At 36.8% G+C, this 24541-nt stretch overlaps 3 protein-coding genes across 7 annotated transcripts in view; 2 read left to right on the top strand and 1 right to left on the bottom strand.

Annotated features, from left to right (window-relative positions):
• The first annotated feature begins 313 nt into the window (after window positions 1-313).
• LOC115234110 lies at window positions 314-13103 on the top strand. Its single transcript, XM_029804864.1, has 5 exons — window positions 314-663; window positions 8615-8965; window positions 9243-9460; window positions 10706-11025; window positions 11641-13103. The coding sequence occupies exons 2-5, from the start codon at window positions 8659-8661 to the stop codon at window positions 11774-11776; spliced, it is 981 nt and encodes a 326-aa protein (XP_029660724.1). The 5' UTR covers window positions 314-663; window positions 8615-8658; the 3' UTR covers window positions 11777-13103.
• Window positions 12516-24541, bottom strand: part of LOC115234112 (cytochrome b5-like) — a 44759-nt gene continuing 32733 nt past the window's right edge. For 4 of the 5 annotated variants that reach the window (XM_029804868.1, XM_029804871.1, XM_029804869.1 and 1 more), the window contains one exon: window positions 12516-13746. In XM_029804868.1, coding sequence (XP_029660728.1) covers window positions 13281-13746 — 466 coding nt within the window. In that variant the 3' untranslated portion in view covers window positions 12516-13280. Of the gene's footprint in view, window positions 13747-14555; window positions 15467-24541 lie in introns of those variants that run through there. The other variant, XM_029804870.1, reaches the window with a different exon arrangement.
• The window catches only part of LOC115234109 (junctophilin-1-like), a 24228-nt gene continuing 16211 nt past the window's right edge, over window positions 16525-24541 (top strand). The window contains exons 1-3 of the mRNA XM_029804862.1: window positions 16525-16655; window positions 21219-21741; window positions 23716-23927. Coding sequence (XP_029660722.1) covers window positions 21428-21741; window positions 23716-23927 — 526 coding nt within the window. The 5' untranslated portion in view covers window positions 16525-16655; window positions 21219-21427. The remainder of the gene's footprint in view (window positions 16656-21218; window positions 21742-23715; window positions 23928-24541) is intronic.

The raw sequence follows: 24541 nt of genomic DNA, 5'->3' as shown, positions 1-24541 counted from the left end.
TAGCAATGCTATAAAGACTGTCTCTTTTGTGATCGTCTCATCACTTATTCATTCATCTGGTTATACATATAATACCGAGAGTAAATTGATTATTTAATGTTTTGAAACTATTGAATTAAAAAACTAAAATACAAAATTCTCTTGCGACAGTTCGCAAACGAATTGTGAAGCGCGCGCCACTGCCAGTAAATCGATGCCAGGGAGACGACGCGATCCTCGCTCCCTGTTCCGCCACCACCACCACCACCACCGCCACCACCGTTGCTACCATCCGCTGCTGCCACCCCCGCCGTCTTCTCTCTTCGGTAATTTAATCTCTGACTCAGTTCAGCTGAGTTCAGTTGCGCCACTTGGCCGTGTGGTTTACGTGTCGTCATAAGCTTGCAAAAGTTTCTCGCGTGCACGATTTCGAGAAATCATTTATTCTTTTTTTTCTCTCAAGTCTCGGTTCAATTATCTTTTTTTTTTCTCTCTCTTTGCTTTCTCTTTTTTATTCTTTCTCTTTGTGTCTGTCTGCTTCTATTTATCTTTATTGCTTGCTTCGCTTTATTGCTATTCTCGCTCGAGAAATATGTGAGGTGCATATATTAGGTAAGGAAAAACCTTGCAAAGTGCAGCGAACCTTCGATGTTTCTTCTCATAAAAGTCTACGTTCATCACAAGGTAAATATAATAACTTCGTATCACAAATACATGATGATACACGACGGCACAGAAAGATATTTGATATGTGGATTTTTAAATCATTGGAAATTTAATAAATGGTTAAATTTTCTGTGAGAATAAATATTTCAAATAATATTTACACACACACACACACACACACACACATATATTTCATCCTAGTAATATTAAAGACTGATACAGGTCCGCACTTCATTCACGAACGCGAACACTCCTCGCCGAACACGCGGTTACATTCTTCTAGGCAATATACATACATTCCGTATGCGCTATGTTTCTCAATATCTTTATTAGAATTCGATTTTTTTAGATGGACTCAAAATTGTATGAAAATATGAAAATTTTTAAGAACATACAAAACTTGGGTAAATATTAAAAACAATTTTATCATTACATTTTTACCGCGCTTTACGTCAAAATGTATTCTAAGAGAAAATTTAGAATAGGTTTTTATTAAAAAAATAGTGAATTTTTTTCTCTTGAACATGACAAAACAAAAAATAAAACCTTTCACAAAACTTTAAAAAAAAAAGGTGTCTTTTATTTTATGTAAATACGTGCCAGTTCATTCGTATTGAATAAAAGTATTAGTGGCTAATACAGTCGTATTTCGATCGCTTATTTGCGCATATAACGAATTAATCGTATTTAAGAAAAATGTACAAATAATAAATGGATATGAGAGAGTAAAAAGATTCTTGCGGCGGAATGTAATATACAAAGGTTTATTAAAGTACATTATCGATGATTTATTATATTTTATATTATATTATGCGCAAAACCTTCCTCTGCGTGTCGTTATTTCCAAGTGTAATATTTTGAGCTGCTGAATAATTACTGATATAACGAACATAATTAGAGCTGTAATTAAACTGTAAAATTAAACTTACAAATATACGGCATTAATCATCTCTCCCGTATGCAATATTATAAAATTTTAAAACGTGATAAAAGAAATATATTCCTCTTGGAAAAATCAACGAGAAAATCTTATAATTAATCGCCAGCATAATGTCGATATCTCAATAGCAATTACAATTCTACAGTGTATTATACGTTTTTTTTTTTTATATTTGTTGTATTCATCATCAATAATGAGGCAATGAGGCACGTGACAGTCAAAAAATGCACTATGTTTTATAAGATACTCTTGTAAGAACATGCGGTCCTGCCAAAAGCGGAAAAAAAAGATACTCGAATCAATTTAATCCCAAATGTGAATCGCAAAAAGCAACCTCGTAATTAATCATGCTGATTCCTCGCGCAATGGGATATAGCTAAAGGAAGCGACAGTTTTTTTCGATTTTATTCGTTTTGTTTGAGTAGTTATATGTCCACAGCGGCCTTTCATTACAAGTTTGTGAAATTTGATACTGAAATCCAGCAATACACTCGGAAAATTTCAGCCGTAAATTTCAATCTCATCCGGGATTTTACAACGCGACCCTTGGAACTACCGCCGTTGTTCGCGATGGAATGCATCGAGATGCATTTTCTTTTTTTTATCCCCATCTTCATAACCGTCATGCAAATTAATTCCTCATGATATAAAAGATTTCATGAGCTAGGAATTATATATGACGTTCCCCAGTCTCGATTTAAAATATATCAAATAATATCTCTTTTATATAGAAGAATTTTATTCTATATTCTTATTCTTTCAATTTGTTTTTAAAGATAAAAAAGATTTCTTTCCTCCATGTTAGCACTACCTACTAACTAATCATAACTTTATATAGTTCTGAGAAAAATTCCTTTGTTACATCTATCGATGTCTTTATATTTCACTCGCCTGCGCATTGTGAAAATCATTATAAAGCAATTCGATAGAATGACAAAGGAGAAAACGATGCGGAAAACATTTGAAGGAATGTATGAAGAAAGAAAGCTGCATAAATAAAAAATTTATTCCACTTTTCTTTTTCCCCGTATTATTCCCACACACATTATTCGCTCTATTTTAAAAGTCTTGAAGGGCTTTTACCAAAGTGTCGGCAAAAGTTTTGCAGGAGATAGGCTCGATTTAAATGTCGGCTGCTAGACGTGTGAATGGAGACACGCAAATACAGCGACATATCTTCATCTGACACAAAACGTACATATCAAACCAACGAGCAAAACGTATATACTTTTTCGAGAAAGTTTTCTGCGAGTATTTTGATCAATGAAAAAATCGGACTTTATCAGATATTTAGTAACGATAATATTGGTTTATTAAAATTAGTTAAAAGTAAATAAAAAAATAATAAACTAAGAAGTACAGATTCTTATAGTCAATAACATAAATTTAATTAAAATAGCGAATAGAGTCAGCGCGGGAGTTAGTGCGTATACATTATTTAGATTTATTCAACGATAACAACGAGTATCGATTTGTAATATTACGAACGTTTCGATCCTTTTTAGGACCTTCTTCAGCGTGGTTAATAAAATTATTGAAAAAATTATAAATTATAATAAATAGACGCAAACGTGATATATAACGCAACGCATAAAAGCGCGATAGTCATAATCGGAGGAAACATATAAATCGATTTCATCAACAAATAAAACCTAGTTATTTGGAAGGTGCCAAGGTCGATTAGGCATGGTCTTGATATAGATGTTCCAAGAGTCATATTCTCGAAGTAATTGACCATCTACTCTCATCTCTGGCTGACCAGCCAGAAAGTTCGTGTGAGTCTATCCGGCTATAGATAGCGTATCGGAAAGATGGAACCTTATATCACAAAATTGTGACATCCCTAAGGCGGAATTTTTATTAGCAATTAGATTTGTCCTAGATTCCACGTTTTTTATTTTCTGTCATAGGTTGAATAATTTAAAAGTGTTTTAAGTCGATGGTGGATAGTATGGAAGATAAAAGACAACGGATAGGAATTATTCAATAAAACCTGTATAACAAAGTTGATATTCTTCTTATGAAACACAGGATTCTATAGTAAAAATACTCTATCTAAGGGACCGATGACTGTGCCTTTTTTCTGGCATAAAGGGTGTTGCGAAAGGAAATTGAGATATCTGCCGGAAAAAGTCTCTTTATGATACCAATCATAAATAATGCGATTATTTTTTATTACCATTGTGATATCTAAAAAGTTTAACCTATTGTTCGAGTCGATTTCTATTGTGAACTGTAATCTCTGGTGGAATGAATTAAACGTGTTTAATGTATGGCCAATTACATCTGATGGGACTGCAAGCGCGACGTCATCTACATTATCTAAAATAAAATTTAGGTGTGAAAGTTAAAATTGATAGTGCTTTTTTCTCTAAATCCTGTATCACTATGTCCGCAATTATGGGCGATAATGGTGAGCCCATCGGTATTCCGAAAGTTTGTTTATAAATAACCCCATTGAAAATAAAAAACGTGGAATCTAGGACAAATCTAATTGCTAATAAAAATTTCGCCTTAGGGATGTCACAATTTTGTGATATAAGGTTCCGTCTTTCCGATACGCTATCTATAGCTGGATAGATTCACACGAACTTTCTGGCTGGTCAACCAGAGATGAGAGTGGATGGTCAATTACTTCGAGAATATGACTCTTGGAACATCTATATTAAGACCATGTCTAATCGACGTTAGCACCTTCCGAATAACTAGGTTTTATTTGTTGATGAAATTGATTTATATGTTTCCTCCGATTATGACTATCGCGCTTTTATCCGTTGCGTTATATATCACGTTTGCGTCTATTTATTATAATTTATAATTTTTTCAGTAATTTTATTAACCACGCTGAAGAAGGTCTTAAAAAGGATCGAAACGTTCGTAATATCACAAATCGGTACTCGTTGCTATCGTTGAATAAATCTAAATAATGTATGCGCACTAACTCCCGCGCTGACTCTATTCGCAATTTTAATTAAATTTATGTTAAATAAAAAAAAATTCAACGCAAGAATCTGGGTTACATTCTATCACACAAGTACTAAGAATTGATACAATTGAAAAATCGATTTCATACAAACGTTTATCTCATTATCCATCGACTATAATATCGATGTTGTCACGGAAACTTTGACCATGTTAGCATCGATCACGAAGCTAACCATTTCCGACCAATTTCGATTTATCTTTTTCCCCTGTCCGCTCATGGCAGACTATTACTACTCGCCGGTGTTATTTTATTACACATGCGATAAAAAAGCTTAATAAAAATGGAAATAAAATGATTAAACTGACAAAAGTTCTTTTCTCACGGATATTTACTTCCAGTGAAATTATAAGCGCCATCGGTTTATGCGGTAATGTTGTTAAATTATTAAAAATATCATTTCTTGAAACAGCACTAAGATGAGAGCCACACATATTCCGTTATCGATATAGCTAGTGGTTATTACCACAATAGCGCAAATCTGGTTTTTTCCACTATTGTCGATATCACTTGCAGGCGTTGCATTTGATGAATTTGTTGTCGTTATCGGCGATATGGGTATGACAGACAAAATAAACTATACAATAAATCTACTTCTTAGACCACAATAATTCATACGCACATTTTTGCCAGTAGCTTGTTCCTTTGAATAATTAAAACTTGTCTTTTCACTGATAACACGATATTGATAGCCTGCTCTCACACAGAAGATATGATGAAATAATGTTTTGAACAAAAATGAAAGAAGATAAAAGAAGGTTACGTCATCTCTATCAATCGCAATCAATTGCGAATGAGTTCAATCAAGTTTCTAAATGTATCTTTCGTTGCTCAAAATTATTAAATTGCGTAGAAGAATTTGACAATAAAATATAAAATAGTGTACATCAACATATTCATCCAAATGCATTCAAGTCCTTACATATGTATGTGTCAAAAATTTAATAGTCGAAATAATTTATCAACTTCTTATCTATAAAATATTTATCTATATGCTTGATGGAAAGCTTAATGGCGACGTTTGTCTGAGAAGCTGCTTACTGTAACAATATAAACACGGATCAGGCGTTAAATTATAACATTTATAATTAATTTGTAGACGGACTATCCTGGATTTATTTGTCAGTGAAGAGAGAGCTCAGTGACCTACGATGGTGACCTGGTTTTCAAGCTTCTTATATACTCCTCCTACACTACCTTCTCCCACCTACCACAATCCAGTTCGCTGGCAGTAGACCCAATTTCTGGTTTCCAACTACTTGCCCTTCTCTATTCCTGGAGCCTATCCTCCTCTGTTGCTCCATTTTCACCGCAACATTCTATCGTCGTTGTTATTGTCGTCGTCCTCGTCGTCGTCGTTGTTATCGTTGCTATCGTTTCCATCGGGAACCGATAGCTTTAATTTTACGATGTTACTTATTTCGAAGATTTTTCTCACTCGTGCTAGGCAATTCTATGTTCTCGAATCGCTATGTAGTGAAGCCTAGATAAATAAAAAAACTGCATCTTTAAAAGGTTTCATATGAATACTCATCGCAAATTGTTATCTAAGAAAAAATCACGATAAAAACATTACACATATTAATAGTTACATATTAATAATCAAGACTGAAAATGTAACGTAAAAAAAAAATTAAGTTGCGCTCATTTTTTTATAACTACGGTTTTATAATAACGGTCTTTGTTTTTTGGCAAACCCTATCTTGATCTTTCATAAATAACGTGTTTTTCGTTCATGATCTTCGTTTATTGGATATCGGTACAATGTCCGGAATTGAGGTGTCGTCAACCGTAATCCCTAAGATCGCAAACTAAAGCTCCGGGACGACAAGCCTGATAATCCTTAAACAGAAACTGATCCTGGAATGTGCCCGATTCTTGAGCAACGGATCAAAATTCATACACGCACGGAATACGCCCGCGAAATTTTATTTAAGGTAAATATTCCAGTGGCCGGACCACAGTGAAAAAAAATATTTACCATTTATTTGAACAATTATGAATGAAAATAATAATTATTGTAAAAAAAACTCCAACATTTGACAATTAATTGGGAAAAAAAAATAAACTTAATTTAAAATTTTTGTATTAAAAAAAAATTGATTAAATAAGCATATGTCTAAGGGTAGGCAAAATGATGGCCGATCGTTAACAAATTCGTCAAGCGTAAGCATCTAATTAAATAGTATGAAAATTGGATATTTAATTATATTCGTGAATAAATAATTGAATATCTAATTTCAAAAATTAATTAGAAACTCTCTTTGACGAAATTCATCATAAAAATCACAATTAAAACAATATTTTTGATCGTTCGGAGACTGGTACATTAAAAATACCAGTGGTCCCACTCGCCGGACGTATGTGCAAATAATATTGTAATAAAAAAAGAAAAAGAGAGAACAAAAAAGACTGTAAAAGATTAAAGAAATTGAAGAAAAGAAAACAGAGAAAGTTGAAAATGATACAAATAGAAGAAAAAATATTTTACGTGAACAGAAAAAGTCATTAAAAAAGTGTCAAAGAAAAATTAAACTTTATTTAACTAATTATATTATTATGTATTATTATTCGGTCTGTTATCTGCATGTTCACTGTTGTTAAGAAATTTAGCTTGTAAATTAAATGCTCTGTTTTATGTTTCCAGGTTATGCAACAAATTATTTTTATAATTTTTGACAAAAATAAAATATCATCAAGTATAAAAACCAATTTACATTAGAGTTTTATTTTGTCATTAAATATCTATTTATATCAATATTTTTCGTCAATTAAACTTTCGATTGAATGCAAATATTTATTTTAAAAATCTTTCTAATATTATAAATTGTATTATTTGTGACGACCTACGCTTAAACGTCCGGCCACTGGGACATTTATCTTATGTGGGTTCAAATAATTTTTCCCAGCTTAAGGGAATGTTAAACTTTCGATTGAATGCAAATATTTATTTTAAAAATCTTTCTAATATTATAAATTGTATTATTCGTGACGACCTACGCTTAAACGTCCGATCACTGGGACATTTACCTTACGCCTTTTTCATTTTTTATTTTTTTCGCATTATCCTTTTTTTCTTCTTTATTTTTGTCTCACAATCAGTAGAAATGCGATATCCCCAATAAATAGTATCTTTTCCATTATTGTGATTATATACTTAAAAATGTAAAACTTTCACTTAGCTCTTTTTGCGCACAAACAATCTATTTCTCTTCAATCTTAATTTAATTCTTGTTTTTCTGATAAATCTCCAAGAAGAAAAATGGATGTATATATATAACTTGGTTTTTTTTTAATTCTTGCTTTTATGAATTTTTAAACAAATTAAATACACACATATATATATATATATATATATATATATGTGTGTGTGTATATAAAGTATATAAATGCATTTAATAATATTTGCAATAATAAGAGCGTTAAATAATATTTGGGATTTATATCTCATATTTTTTAATTATATCACGATTAAAAATTTGGAAATTATGAGTAGGTATTGCAAATTAGAAAATATGATTTTCTAATCTGTGATTACTAACGCGATTTTTATAGTACAAAATGCATAGAGACTCAGGATAAAAATAAGCGAGTGTAAAACTTGGAATGCAATTTCGCTCATGGTGTGGCGTAGCAGTTTCGAATTAGCTTTACCGAGGAGGAGGGCATTCTAGCAGTGCTTAACTTTGATGAGTTTCGATAGCTCCGTTGCCGTTTTTGCTGAGCGAATTAAGGCTCGCTAAATATCGACTTCGGTGATCAATCATGGGTAATCTGGGTCAAATCAGAAGAGAGTAAATCCCAAAAGGATACACCATTTTATGTATATGTATATGTATATATATATTCTGCTGATTAAAGTATTAATGTGTGAAATCATACTTTACAAGATACTCTTAGTTTTAATATTTTAGTAAATATTTTATTTTAATATTTTTTTCTACGACACATTACGTCTGCTTTCTAATTTTAATAGAATCGTGTAAAACATTTTTTCAAAGAACCAATGACAAAATGTAATCTACCTAATTATTTTTGATTCATAGGATCTTTATTAATCCATCGGCAAAGACAAATTCTTTAAGGCAGGATGCCTAACGAGAACTTGCCGGTGTGTGCCTGCGGTGTTGTCGTGGACCTGCCAAAGTCGCGAAACAGCTCGATCGTTTTGGAAAAACTGTCTATCTTCTTGCCCAAATCAAAGGGCCATAAACAAGATAAGAGCTCGCGGAAGCAACAAGATGACAGGCGAGAATTAAAGACGTCGAGCGAGACCGGAAGCAGCAGTTCGGCAACAGAATCCGCAAAACCTACAATGAAGAGCAGCAAGCATAAGAAGCGATTCGATCATTCGCGAAGGACTAGAAGCGCTGATAGCGCTGAATCGCATTATATCGGTCAGTTAATCTATATTATGCACAAGCTTTATATTATAATTTTGCTAGGCTTTTTTTTGCACCTCACGTTTATCTTTTGGTCGTACGTTAAAAAAAAAAAAAAAAAAAACGATTGAAAAAACTTCAATCTTTTTTTAAAGTAATTAATTCAAAATATAAAATATACCATATATACTTATGTATATATATATATGTACATGTTTACATAAAATGAAAATTAGTCAAAGGATAAAAAGGAAGGAAAAAAACTGTATGCACTTTCGATAATGTTTTATAGATTCAGGCTCGAGTATCGCCAGTGATGAAAATCGAGAAAACACCGCCATACCCGAAGAATTATACGCCAGCGTATCAAACACGGCGAATGCGAATGCCGAAGAAATCAGAACTAGTCGGTCGAATATGCAAAGCAGATCACAAGCTTTGTATACCGCTATTCCATCAATGACATCACCACCACCGACATATGATGCCACGATTGCAAAAGCGTGGCAGGTGAGATTTGCTGTAATTTATTGTCTTGTATTTCTGTATACTGTATACTGCTTTTACACCAATCCAAAAGAAATAATAAAAATGCTGTTAATGTTGCGCTCTATGAACTTGATAGCATTTTTCTAGCAATCTAAAAGCTTATCCAAGTGGATTTGTATAGTCGCATAAAACATATGCACAAAGAAATCGATCAATCTCACATGCATAGGAATAATAAACACGACAATATAATATTTTAGGTCAATGATTGATTAAGTTCTCTGTGTAAATTTCTTTATGCTTTCTGCGCAATTTAAATGACAGTATTCTAGACCGACGGCGCCGTATGGAACATAAATTCTTCTACGTAACTATGTAATCGTGTTATTCCCCGTGTTTACACTTGCCAGAAGACCGCCGAAAAATCAATGCTGAACATATATTTATCATCGCTTTTTCTTTTTGGAATTTACAGAACGATACTGCTACGCAACTTTCACTAACGCTTTGCGCTTTGTAGATTTTCACACAATATGTTAATAATAATTTATATGCGATCCGCATGTCACATTGCATAGGTTCATAATGTATGACCGCGGATAATAACCGCTACGCCATTACGGTAGTTGATACAAAAAGAACATTAAAAACAAAATATTGGCGGCTTTATTATAATTTCCAGCGTAACATAATGGACATTGAGAAATGTAAAGTTGGGCTGATTTAGGCTTCTAACTTGATTATTAAAACTTGTGTCCATGAATTAATGCGACTTCAGGAACAAGTGCCAAGAGTTTCATTTTTTAATAATTAGCAACGATAAATATGCTAGTCATAATTACATTAATTGTTATTATTTTTGATTATTTTATCGCTCATGGATTATTAACGTCAAATATTCCATTTATCGATTGTTTCCTATAATCTGAAAAAAGAATCGCAGCTACATTTGATATCTTTGAAACATGACACGACACGAAGATCAGATATTAAAACCGCAGCCATGCAAACATAATGTTAAGCAACTAGAATATGAGGATGTTGCGGCTAGAGTAACGTGATTCCAATGCAGTCTCGGAAGTAACGGGAAATTTTAAAAGCTTTATTAATTAATCAAAAATTAATCTCTCGATTAACTCTATTAAACAAGAGACGAACGTTACTATCCCAATTGCTCGTTAAAGCAACAAAGCAATAAACTTGAAAGTAATGTCCGAGTATTAAAATAATATGTGTAATATAACAAAACATATTTTCGTTTTGCAGACCGGTCTGCCACCGACATACGAGGAATATTTGCATCATAAATATGCGATGATGCCACGCTCGCATACTCCTCCACCACCATGGTCAGACTCGACAACATCGTCGTCGACATCGTCGTCTAATCCGACTTCGAGTATCCAGCATCATAATCTCTTGCCTAACCAGCCCGAGCTTCGCGAGTATCTAGCACAGAGACTTGACTCGCACTATCAACATCGACAACAGCAGCAGCAGCGGCAACAGTCTAGAAACACTGTCTGCTCCGCCTTGAGAGAACAGCAGATCAGAGCGCATCACCGGGCACGAGCAATGCCTCCCAGGTGAGTAGGTAGTTGGAAAAATGTGTAAAGTCTTCAGCCACGACTGTATGTATCTCGGGGTTGGAATCGCTCGTCCCGAATAATTTACCAAGTTTTTCGAATGACTGTATATATGGTATATTTACACACAGAAACACACACACACAAACTATCGAGAATTATTTTGACTCGGGTTAATTTATTTATCTGAGATGTAGGTGTAAAAAGTAATAGAATTATTTTTTATTTTCCTCTGTAAAGTATGTGCACGGAAAAAAAAATGCTGTTGCTTCAATTAAAGTCTACGTCACGGGCTGCCACAGACATACATAATTCATTCAATGATATTTTTATCAGACTAAATATCTGGATAGTTGTTTTAATAATCCAGATATTTGGTCTAATAAAAATATCATTGAATGAATTATGTATGTCTGTGGCAGCCCGTGACGTAGACTTTAATTGAAGCAACAGCATTTTTACGTGTGTGGTCTTGCCATGATTTAATGTAAAACATAACTGTAAAAGAGAATTTATTAAAATTTTCATTAAAATTTCATTCATCTCCATCCAAAAATCCATCTTTTGTTATTATTAGAGAGTTTCCCAATTGGAAAAATTGAAACGTGCTTGCAGATCGCAGAGCGAAAATCGAGCGCAACAGCAACGAATAGCAGCAATGTATGAAGACGCAGCGTTTTGTATGGAAACTACAGTATTGCAGTCGGCCTTTGATTCTGCCCAAGGACTTGCTCTTTGCAGCTTAATGTAAAAGTACGACAATTTTTGCCTCGGCAAAAAAAAATAGATATTGTGAGCAAATTGATACATCATCAATTAATAATCGAGTCTTGCAAGTCGAATCTATCCTGCAATACGAAGAAAATACTTGCGGAAGAATTCAATCATGAATAATGCATCAATCTTCTTTTCATGGATGCAACGAAACGCAACAATTAAAAAAACACTATATCGATAAACATCGCGATAAATAATTGTTCTTTTATTTTGGTTTTTTTTTTTAGTTGTTGTTATCCAATACATAGAGATCATTCTAGCTATATTTTTTGCGTTACGCAACTTGTAATTACAACGCCCGGTAATTACGAGGAAATCGTTAAAGGAGAGAGAGTTATTTTTATCTTACGCAAATTATACTCTCTACTGTCGTCTTAGCACAGAAAATTTATAAACATAAACGAATGCTGTGTAGGCATACTTGTGGTCCTAACAACATACAAAGCAGAAAGTAGTATGTAAAATTGATGTTAATATAACATGTTGTATAGTGTAGCACGACGTATGTATGTATGCGCTTTAGAGCACGCACAAAAGAGAAAATCTCATATTATAGTATAGCCACAATCTTAAATACACGCGCACACACATAATAAAATGAGAAAATTATAATTTTAATCAAATATGGAACAAATATGCATGCATGTCCATTGTTACTTTCTCTTACTTGTTACCTTAGTCTCTAACAATCGAATAAAGAGAAAAAAAAATACAATACAGTATATATGTATGAAACTCGGTAAATGTATACATAAATGTATTACATAATTTGCGCGTATCTTAATTCATAAACTCAATACGCATAAACATAGAATCAATTCAATATATTTCTTAAATCAAAATTTTTCTATTCATTTTGTAATAATTTTCTATCGCTGAGACTTTAAGACGTGAAAAAATCATCCCCTTGCCACAGGATATAATAATATCAATCACATCAAGTGCTATACATCTGTTTTTTTTTTCTCTTTTCAAATTGCAAAACATTTATATTTTATAATGTATGTATGTTTTTATAATTAATGAAATGTAAATATGTGTGACAAAGAGTATTGCTACGTGTGTATATTGTGTATTTAATTCCAGATAAATCTAAAATTAATGCAGAAATTGAATAATGTTAATTAAATTACTAAAACATTCTCGTCTTTTGATTTGCGGAAACGATAAGTTTATCGATTTATCGATAGCGTATAATAAATCGAGCTACATCGCCAATCATCTCACATTGTACGTCGTGTATTAGAAGTGTGTTAGAGGATCAAAAAATATATAATATATTCAATATAAAATACTCTGTATTCTGATGTTGTTCCACTGTTGTTTTACTTTTCTTCGAGTGAGTTCAATTTTGGAAAATGTTAGTTATGCCTGTTTTCGTTGCCAAAGTAAAATGTCTAAACATTATAGTATTTACTTGAATGCGTAAAAATGGCCGTGACAACGATGATACGATTCAATAATCTTAAGTATGTAGATCAAAATCCCGAGATTTTGACGCCGTTGGGAACGCGAAAGATCCTCTCCTCCGGTGGAAGTTCACCAATTTTATACCGGTCTAAGATTGTTCTAGCGACGGTGGAATGTCCGGTGCCGATAAATGCCAAAGTCGCGTCTCGTCCAGCATATTCCAAGAGAACATCTTGGCCGCCCGGATGATTCTTTAGAAAGTCGGTGCAATCGTATACATAATCGTGGATCACCAACCAGCAATTGTCAAGTGTATCGTGCCAAGAGACCTCATGTAAGTGGATCGTTCGAAGTCCGTCGTGCGATTTTTCCTTGCCTGACTTTGGCTTACCTCTTTGTTCTTCGATGCAGTCTTTTCTCTCTACAAAATTGTCGCGCTCGACCTGTAGCAAGTCTTCCTTCGACAATTTCACATCCTCCAATTCGAGAGAGCGAAAATTTAGATTTAGAAGATCCATGCTGTGGGCACTTTCTCTGTAACAGGATCGTGACTATGTTGCCTTGATAAATTATTAAACTTTAATATTGCGAGGGAGCTAAGAATTTATATCATTCTTTTCGGAAATAACATTCTTTTGCTTTTACACACGCGTAAAGTTGTTTGCTCTCTAAGAGAATATATCTCGATATCGCCAGCTTATAAATCAGCCATGGGTCGAGCATATAATAGCTGTATAGCTACTAAAAATATTTATTGATAAACTAAAATCTCCTGGGTTCACGAGATAACATGAAATTATCAAATTATTAAAACATTGTAATCAAAACTTGTTTGTACATATAAAGCTAAGAGAAGCAAACATAATTGTTAAAAATCTCAATTAATTTTATATTTCATATCTTGTAGATATTTAATTAAAAAATTTATCATTTTTCATTTTGAATTTTCTTCATACTTTATGACTAAAACATGCACGTTTTTGTTCATATTTATACGTTTAAAAGCACGGAAAATTACACGGTAAATAAATTACACTTTAATCGATTTAGAGTATAACGACACATTGTGATAAGTTGATATTTGCAAATGCGAAAAATTGTGAGCAGTTATACCATTGATTATCGATTATTTTGTAGAATAGACTAATGATAACTGAAACTCTGTGACACATAATCGTTAAACAATCCCGGACACGATAATAATCCGAAATGGATATGTTTTGATTATCGATTATTTTGTAGAATAGACTAATGATAACTGAAACTCTGTGACACATAATCGTTAAACAATCCCGGACACGATAATAATCCGAAATAGGATATATAATGTTAAATCCACCTACAATGGCAAACGTTTCTGGCGAGGTTGTCTGTCAAGAGACATCGTACGGCGTACTGAGCACAGAAATCAATTCCCTCGGGAAAAGAAAGTAATTCTATTACCGGTTGAAACCTAATGCGTGCACACACCAGCTATCTTTTGGTCACGCACTGTCGTGGTAAACGAATGTATCGCAGAACACGCATAATCCTAGCTGTTTAAACCGATTGCGATCGAATAAAAAATCACTCTTTTTTTCTGGTTGAAACTTCGCTAATGATCACTAAAATCTAAAACTGTTTCACTTTTTCTTTCTCATCAATCAAAGTTAATATCTCCCGCAGAAATTTTAAGTAACTGAGTGTCTTGCTCGCATCAATTGCAATTCGGAGAAAGACTTGAACGCATCAGCGCTTTATTTTCGTGTGATTCTGCATTCTATCAATTAATATATATATCATGATTATTATCGTCGAGAGGAAAAAAATAAAATGGTAGAAAAACATTATATATATATAATGTTTTTCTGCGATTTTATCTTTTTCCTCGTGATGACGATAACCGTTGGTTACCGATTCGACACTTGCCACACCTTTGTATATTAAACAAGTATGAAAAAAGCGATTGAAAAAGCGCGCTCTCTTCAAGATGATATATTTACAATGACAAATTTGCAATCAGCATCTCTCGGATTTTAATATTTCTCATTTATACATAAATGATATACGCAACAATATATGAACGTTTGCGATTGCTATCAATAGAAAGATAAACTCTGAACTAGTGCAGCTAGTTCCGCTTAGTTCAGCTATAAAGAACAAATACATTTAATCGCTTCGCTTTTCGCCCTGAGAATATACGCGTAAATGCTTTACACGATATAAAACATGTATTTTTGTTTGTTTAATTTTAATAGCGTATATTATTTAATGCATACATGTACATAGATACATATTTTCTTATCTATCTTAAATAAAAAATAAATGATGCAATGTATAAGCAAATTGTGCAGGAGAAAGCTTTCATTTATCTGTTATACAATAAATCATTATAATATTGTATAATAGATAAATAACAATATAATCTTTATCGACTTATTTTCAATTTTTATATACATTATCGTATTTTATCTTTTTTTAAAAATCTACTTCTTGATTGATGCGAACAAAACAATTATTAAGGATAATTAAAATGGAAATTTTGAGAAAAATTATCAGGAAAATATCAATATAAAAGACATAGCAAGGATATTCGCAAATGTAATATTCAAAAGAGATGAATGAATGGGTGAATATACGCAGAGAAAAATGAAATTGGCATAGTTTCGAGGATGAAGAAGAACAGATAGAGAACGGATCATTTGTGATAATTTTCCAATGGGGAGAAAAAGCCCCGACTGCTAAAAAAAACAATAGTCATATTTTGAAAGGAATGAGTTAATAAACCCATAATATGGAAGAAGAAGAAGAAGAAAAAGGAAATTTCACGATTCGAGTAATTTTTTCCAATTTTCGACAATAAATTATTAGAATTTCGAAAAACGAAAAATCGATTACATCTACAGTTTATAGATAAAGGAGAGAAAATGTAAGTCAAAATAAAAAGCGTGGTTGACCGGTGGTCGATATAATGGAAAATGCAGCGAGTTGTCTTACTGTCAAATATAAAAGTGAGCTTTCCTAGAAAATGTTTGTTTCTCGTCAGTAAAAAGAGGAAAAAAGCTAGAGCGGACTATTGGCCGACTATAAATGGCCAATTCTACTCGTCCAACTGCCGCAATCATCGTTACGCAAGTAACTAGGGGTGTTACCGCCAACCGAGACAATGCTAGGCCACGCGACGTCGCGGCGAGACGACGATGACGACCGCGTCGGCGTCGGCGTCGGCGTCGGCGTCGGCGTCGGCGTCGGCTTCGGCTTCGGCTTCGGCGTCGGCGACGGCAACAGCAGCAGTAGCGGCGACAGTGACGATGACGATGCGGTCAACGCCGGCGGCGGCGCACTGCGAGTCTGATAGTCGTAATCATGCCACCCTGACCTCACGCACATTTCCGTAAGCACGGAAAGCGGGGGTGCGTCGACGTTGCGGGAAAAGATCTTTGGCATATCTGCGACAAACATAGGTGAATAACGAGAAATCACGACGACGGCAACGGTATTTTCGACGTGTACGCGCACGAGCAGAAGAGGTCGTCGTCGCGGTCGTTGCGGGGAGGATCGGGACCGGTTGCAGACAACTCGTTTGTACCAGCGTCCAACTTTTCTTCCCGTCAACGACGTCCACGCGTCCGGAGAAGACGCTCGCGGAAAACAAATCGTCTAATCGTATTTGCACGTTGAATAAAAATTTCATCTCGTTGTCGGAAGCACCTGTATATGGAGAAGCCCCGCGATCCGGAATAAAAAGTCGGTGGGATCGTATTATAATATAAAACGCCATCGATAACGTTCGAATGCGAGAATAATGAGCGTAAACATGACATCGATCGATCGCGAACGCGTTCGATGATCGAGGAGATATGCCGAAAGCTCGTCACGTTACATGTGCATGTAGAAAATGTTGCGTCCTCGTGACACATATTAGGTGCCAGGGAACTATACCGCGCATTTGTCTGACGCGGAGAAGGAGAAAAAGAGAGAGAGAAGAACCGGCGCACGCGACGCATTGAAAACGCATTTTCCCTGATACGCTGAAAAATTGTTGTCCTTTGTTAACGACTATTGTGTGTAGGGGGATGCACTTGCATAGTGCGGAAATGCACGTGTGTGTATGTGTATGTATGTGTGCCTGTATCCGGGAAAGATTTTGAATAAACGGACGAGGGTGCGAGACGACGACGCCGCGCCACCGGCGCTGCACGTGTTACTCCGACCGAGCCGGATCGATCGCCCGGAAATGTGCTCGAGCCCGAAGCTGTGCGGTCATATGCGTCTTATTCGTCGCGTGCAGATTTTCGCAGAAACGATTCTCCGAGGATAAATGACGTCCCTAATTTCTTCGCATCGACTTTACCTTTCGCTCGAGTGTTGGTGATAAAAGTGAATTAATCGCACATATATACATCAGGGATGTACGTGATTTGGAATATGAGTTAATCACTTTTATAAATTGGTGAGCAAGTGTTTGATGATGTTCAATCCATCAAAGTATCCGTCGTTGACGTACGTAGAGAATATTTGATATCAATCTTTTATGAAATTCGAATTTGTGTAGTATATTGCCAGAATGGCCCGAGGGATAGTCATCGATAGCTTCGAATAATCTTTAGAAAGAGAATTTATCGTTCATTTATCTCTATTCTATTCCGTCTCTTTCCGTTTTCTAATCTTCTCTTCTTTTTTACCGAGAAATTTCTTGGGAAATGAGTCGCCTATGAAATTGCGTCCAAAGTAAACGCGAAGATAAACGTGTAGAAGAGGAGAAAAACGTGAAACTTTTAATTAAAGATCTGTGCTTCCTCGCACGCCGACAGAGAAGCCGATTGAATCTAGACCATACGCTCTCAACGCATCTGCTCTCTTTCCACGAAATTCCTCAATCACAAAATCTTGTTACATTCGCGAAATGTTGTAAACAACATTATTTCATTAGGCATGGAAATGGCGAAAAATAGAATTATCGAGATTAATTTATCGTTTATTAAATCGTCAAGTATTCTTTTGCATCGCTTATCGCGCGATTAATTAATTAATTAATTAATTAATTAAACAACTAGTATCCTGATAGGGAATAATTGTTCGGAATAATTTATACGCGTCATTTGATGGATAAGCTCGTGTCAAATATTTCGTCGTCGATGCTGACTATCATCAACGAGGACCAACTTGCATTCGTAGCCTTTTTATCGCATTCGTCTATTCGATCTCGCCGTTCAGTCCTGAATTCCGACTCCGAGTTTTGTACGCGTCGACACGCGCCGCCACGCGTAATAAACGACAGATTGTGCTCGCGAGACTGTTCCGCTGGCACATTTCTGGTCGCCTTTTCGGGCAACAGATCCGTGCAAAGTGTAACGATAGCTCACAAGCCGGCATCGGCCCTTTCTCTTTTTTTTTTTTCTCGTCGCACAAACAACCAAATGCAGCTCGGCCGTCACTTTTCGTTAGCATCATTATTAATAGCGAAGGCATCGATTAATTGATTTATGTTATAAAAAAGAATGGCACGCGTCGATAAATAATTCCGTCTCGTCCCGGCTTCGTTTGTCATCAATAGAGCGTAGCGTAGCCCCCTGTGTGGTAATATCAGACTTGTACGGATCATCGACTTTGACTCGCCTCGTTTCCAACGTATATTGGAACAACCCCCTCTCCCCTTCCCACGCTCGGTAATCGAAGCCTAGTTCTTATCTCGCGTTCGCGGAGGAGTAACTGTCCGATATCACGCCGCTACACGCGCTTCATTAAAAATGCAGCCTTACAGAGACACGGTCTATAGACACAATATTCGCGCGACCACGTGCACCACGTGTCACGCATCTCTCTTTTCTTTTTTCGCCAATCATCAACGCGGTTGTGTTCTACTCTTTTCCTTTAAATTGCACTATCGAAACGTGAAAATTAGCTCTTCTTCTTCTTGGCTTAGGTAGCGAAAAAGTACATCTTCCGCTACAAGATGATCTTTTCGCGACAAACGGATAAGAGAATGTATCGATTGATTCTTTAATTATCATATTTCTTGAGTCCTTGGCGTGTCCGCGCATCGAGCGATATTATCGATAGTGCCGAGGATCAATTAGCAATCACCTCGGAGCACTTTGAATCACTCTCATCGCGCATCATCCCGCGAATCCTCGATTGTCCGCGCCATGCGCGCGCGTGCGAGAACTTCTACTATTTATAAATTGTCCGAATTCAGTCGCGTTGGCGAACGATTCGACTCGACAGAGCTGGTGCTGCTGGTGCTGCTGCTGCTGCCGCTACTGCCACCGCCGCCTCGTGTAAGGAACAATTTGCTACTCCATGGTAAAAATAGAAACTCCTAGCCAGCTAGCCGAACTCGCGGCTAGAGCGGAGACGCGCACGGCACCGTTCTAGCCGCGCAAGGCGGAGAGGCGAACAAGCGGCGTATGTTCGACGATGCAACTGACCGTGTGCCTGTGCGAATGCTGACGATGATGCTGATGTAGATGTTGCTGCTGCCGATATTGCGCACCGAGCTAGAACAGAGTCCATCGCCGTCAACGCAAAGAAAGCTCGCGCGCGCGCGCGCGCGCGTGTCCACGTGTGTCTATCTTTCCCTTTCCCACCCTCTCTTTCTCTCTCTCTCTCTCTCTCTCTCTCTGTGCGCGCGAATGTGTGTATGTGTGTGTGTGTGTGTTGCGTATTCATGTGTATACATAGAGTTCGGCATCGCTCTGCTTTCCTCTTCGTCTTACATCCATTTTGCAATTCGCTCGAGGTAAACTCAGTGTTCGCCGAGGTTTCGCCGAGGTTTCGCCGTGAGACCAATCCCGTGTCATCTTAGTCATCGACCGATCTACCGTAGATAGATCTCGTGGATGACTCATCGAAGAATTCTATCGGGTCTTCGTTTTCCATAGAAAGAGAAAAGCTTTCGAATGAAGAGTCAAGAAATGAGAGATTGAGCGATAGAAGACGCAAATGAGACAAAGATAGAGGGAAAAAGAGAGAGAGAGAGAGAGCGAGTAAGAAAGAGAAAAAGGGGGAGAGAGAGAGAGAGAGAGAGAGAGAACCACATTCCGAGCGGATCACGGATGCTTATAGAAGCGTTGCGTAACTGCGTCAGACGAATAACGAAAACGCGACTCCGTTGAGCTCGTTGTCTAATTTCGACAGTTTGAAGAGAAAACGCGATCTAGCGCGCAATTTCCAACGGATCTTCTCTCTTGACGACGACACTTTCCAATGGTCACCATAGCGCTTCAGAGCTCTAGAGTGCTGCATGTGAGACGCTGGATGTGCGATTTTTCGAGAACCCTCGGCGAGACACGACCCCGTTGATCTATAATCGCAGGCGGCCGCGGCGTCACGTGCGTGTGTATGTGCGAGTGCGTAAGTGTCGTATGTGTGCATGTATGTGTGTGTGCGTGTGCGTGCGTGCGTGCGTGCGTGCGTGCGTGTGTGTATGTGTGTGTGTATGTGTACGCAAGTAAGTGAGAAGGAGACCGACCGGAACGGTAGTATGGCGAGGTGACCGGGAACGTGTTGTCTCGAGGTGGCGGCGATTCGACGTGATAGAGGATGATAACAAGAGAGAATGGATAAAAAGTGTTCAAGAGAATGTATCGATTCTAAAGCCGCTACTATCAAGGCAGCAATCATTCTCGCGTGTAATCTTTCGGCACCGGAAGAGAGCGAGAAACCTTTCGCGTTCGCGATCGGGAGACGTAGATTCGCGCTCGCATGTTTGGTTCCTCGAAGTCGAACTAAAATTAAACCCGGCCCGGCGAGGCTCACTGATTCTTTTCTCACGTCCGGCTTCTCTTTTGCGGGTTGCGTCGCGATGACAGGCAAGCCTTGAGAATTCGGGCTTGAGTTCGTGGTCCGGGGATTGACGCGCGGTTGTCGGGCCTCCGCGATCTTCCGCGCTAAGATAATAATTTCGGCAAATTCCTATGTAACGTTTGTCACTCGTTTGTGTGACGTTTCTCGCAACGACATTGACGATAGATACGTGCCACTGTTACGGCGAATCTACGTTCGATTCTACGGTGTTATTGTAGATATCCGGTGAAGGCGGACGTGAAAAGGCAGCAGCGAGGAGAATGGAACGACATCCGAAACAAGGCACGTGCAGACGTTGCTGACGAAAGACCAAGAGTACGATCGAGACGACAGCGATCATAATCAAGACGAAGACGAAAGAAAGATAGACGGTAGACGAGGTCGAGGAGACCGAGGAATCGAACAGTGCCTGCGATAGCCGCGAGAGATGCAGCAACAATCACACTCCGGCCAGCAATCGTCCGGGGCGCCGAATGGGGTGGCGGGGGGCACTCAATTGTCGCAAACAGGTGGTATAAGTCCGGCGCAACCTGGCGCGACCGGTACCGCCACCGTGGCGTCCAATCGTACGCAGATTAACGGAGGCAGATTCGACTTTGACGACGGCGGGACCTATTGCGGAGGTTGGGAGGACGGAAAGGCCCACGGCCACGGCGTATGCACCGGGCCTAAAGGTCAGGGAGCCTACTCCGGCAGCTGGCATTTCGGCTTTGAAGTATCCGGTGTTTACACTTGGCCTAGGTGAGCAACTATCGTTCATACAGACTACTTGTTGAATTGCGGGCGACGCTATCTGTTAGCGGACAGTTGCGCGTCCTTATCAATGAAATTTCACGCAACGAGCACAATTATTATGATAAATTATAAATTTCCATACACATGCGCGCGAACACATACAATTCACCGAATCGGCGGTCTAATTGCGCTTTTTTCTACTTGAGAAATAAATTAATCCTATATTCTCTTCGCGTTGGCGCATTCTCGGAATGTGCCGGTTAGTTGGACGCTGCTCCTCTGAGTTTAATAAAGGATTAAAGCTAAGCTCGTTTATATATATACACTGTGACGAGTGTATGCTTTTCCGCGTAGCTGTGATTATCCGGTATTACGTTATACCGCCACTGTGTGTTAACAGCGTTAACGTTCGCTTCGTAAGACAAACGAATATTGAATACGACACGCTGTGAAAATAACTCAAGTCCAACAAAACTATTTCGAGAGGCTTGCGTCTTTGATAGCTGTAAAAAATGTTCTTCCGATGAGTTTCGATTAGACATTTCATTGACGGTTTCGTGCCAAATTCACGTGACTCCGTCGCATAACGCGAGATGAGCGAATGGCGCGGACCTTGACACGTATCCCGGTATATACCGGGGAGGGAATCTCCCGATCCTGTGAAACTGGGTCACCGAGCGCAAGGACAACGGGGACCGGATCACTAAGATTCACTTCAGGATCTAGTTCAAGGCCGGGATAATCGTCCAATTTTTCGGGAATAATGTGTCTTTATGCTGAAAATGAAGAGATTCCCTAAATCTTTTAATTAAAAAGTTGATTTAACTAAATTCCTCTCTCTTTCTCTCTCTCTATTTTTTATAACATAGTTACAGTCCTAGCTTTGATAAAAAAAAGATATGAGATTAGAGTTGAAATTGAAATCTTGAGTTAAAACGCAATGTCGAGTACTGTTAAACGTATCAGTTTAACTTTGTTAACGACGTTAAACTTATTAATCATATTTATTATATTATATTTTTCGTCCTTCGATAAAGATAAAGCATGTTTTTTTATTTATTTTTCAATTTTATAACGAATATATAATCAAAACGTATCGTAGCGTTATCAAATGTTGTAATTATAGTATCTATAATTAAACGGCATTGTGTAGAAACAATTTTTATATTGTCAAAATTTGTAATGTATTTAACGTAAACTAGACAATAGTTTATGCGAATAATATAAATTTTTGTCGCGCGATTGTTACTCTATGAAAAATATTTCTGTAAAAAAGTTTTCATATTTGCATGCCGACACATTTTTAGTTACATGTCTTTTATTTAACGATCATCCGCAGAAACGCACGTTCGAGTAGCAATTTGTCACGAAAGCTTTCCAAGCTTTTTTTATGCTTTTTGCAGAGAAATATTGATAACTTTAAAAAGCGAAATTTATATTCTTGACGCTGCATTAGAAAAAATGTTTCTCAAATAACATTAATTTAATGCAAATGCGGATTTAATCACAATTGAAGAAGCACTCACTCCGATTAGCTTTCCGTCTATTTCTCTTTACGATATTAAAATATAAAAAAATATATTTAAAGAAAATTCGTAAATGTATACGCGCGTGCGCACATATGCATGCACAAAATCTCTTTCTCTCTCTCTCTTTTTACCTGCTTAAACTGTCAAGATGATATCACACGTGCCATTTCAATCTGCATATATATCTAATAATATGAAGACAAAACCGTTGTCATTATCATTGATAGTGTATGCAATTATTATCCGTGTATTAATTAAACAACTTTTTAATTGATAATATCTGTGATAGCGTAAATATATAGCCATGTAATTCTCAAAGCGTAAATCGTAATGATATTTTTGCGAATGGATATGACTAAAAACTGCTGAAACAATTGTCTTATACTTTCAAGTTTCTTGTATAGAAAACTATTTTTTAAAACACTAATCACTTTCGCAAATCGTATTTCAGCGGGTCAGCTTACGAGGGACAATGGCAGAATGGCAAGAGACATGGCTTGGGTATGGAAACCCGTGGTCGTTGGCTCTATCGAGGAGAATGGACTCAAGGATTCAAAGGTCGCTACGGAGTCCGACAATCTACCACATCCACGGCAAGATACGAAGGCACGTGGTCCAGCGGTCTACAAGACGGTTACGGCTCCGAGACCTACGCCGACAGCGGTGAGTACCAAAACCCCTCTATTTCAATTAAATATTCAATTATATTTTAAAATGTTCACGACCAGAGCACAATATATGAAATTCATTTAATTTATCGCAAAATATATGTATATCGAATGGAAGATAAAAGGTTTCTTTGCGTGGCGAGTATTATTATTATTTGTTATAGGCAATAAAATATTTGCGTGAAACTGTATATAAATCTAAAAATAGATCTCGCGATTTTGTTGTTGTTCCGAAACATGGTTGGAACAAAAGTATATGAAATAGATGCTAAATTTTTTTCAATAATAAATCTCGCCGAATTGTAACATTTTCACATTAGCATCTCGAGATTATTACTCTCATGATCCCAAGTAAAGAATTTCAAGTAGTATTCAGAAACTGGAAATGCTCTAGCACTGCCACGTCACATTGAACACGCGTGCGTACATTATGCTCGTCGAAAATAGCATGTCCGCGCGCGATCGCTTGACGGGAATTAGTTGACTCGACATTTATCAAGCAGCACGAAATATCCGATTGAATTATTCCTCTAGTTCGATTTACTTTCAATGAATCACTATATCGTTTTCGTTATATCGTAGCCAATTTAATTTTTTTTTTTTTTTTTT

This window comes from Formica exsecta, unplaced genomic scaffold (genome assembly GCF_003651465.1).
Source record: "Formica exsecta isolate Colony F162 unplaced genomic scaffold, ASM365146v1 scaffold194, whole genome shotgun sequence".
NCBI lineage: Eukaryota > Metazoa > Arthropoda > Insecta > Hymenoptera > Formicidae > Formica > Formica exsecta.
This window is presented reverse-complemented; position numbering and strand designations above follow the sequence as displayed.

What these genes read in the sequence shown, in the direction of transcription:
- LOC115234110 (XM_029804864.1), top strand. Translation starts at nt 8,659, where the DNA reads ATGCCTAACGAGAACTTGCCGGTGTGTGCCTGCGGTGTTGTCGTGGAC. An exon ending in CGCTGAATCGCATTATATCG is followed by an intron (nt 8,966 to 9,242) that starts GTCAGTTAATCT and finishes AATGTTTTATAG; the next exon opens with ATTCAGGCTCGAGTATCGCC. An exon ending in CGATTGCAAAAGCGTGGCAG is followed by an intron (nt 9,461 to 10,705) that starts GTGAGATTTGCT and finishes TTCGTTTTGCAG; the next exon opens with ACCGGTCTGCCACCGACATA.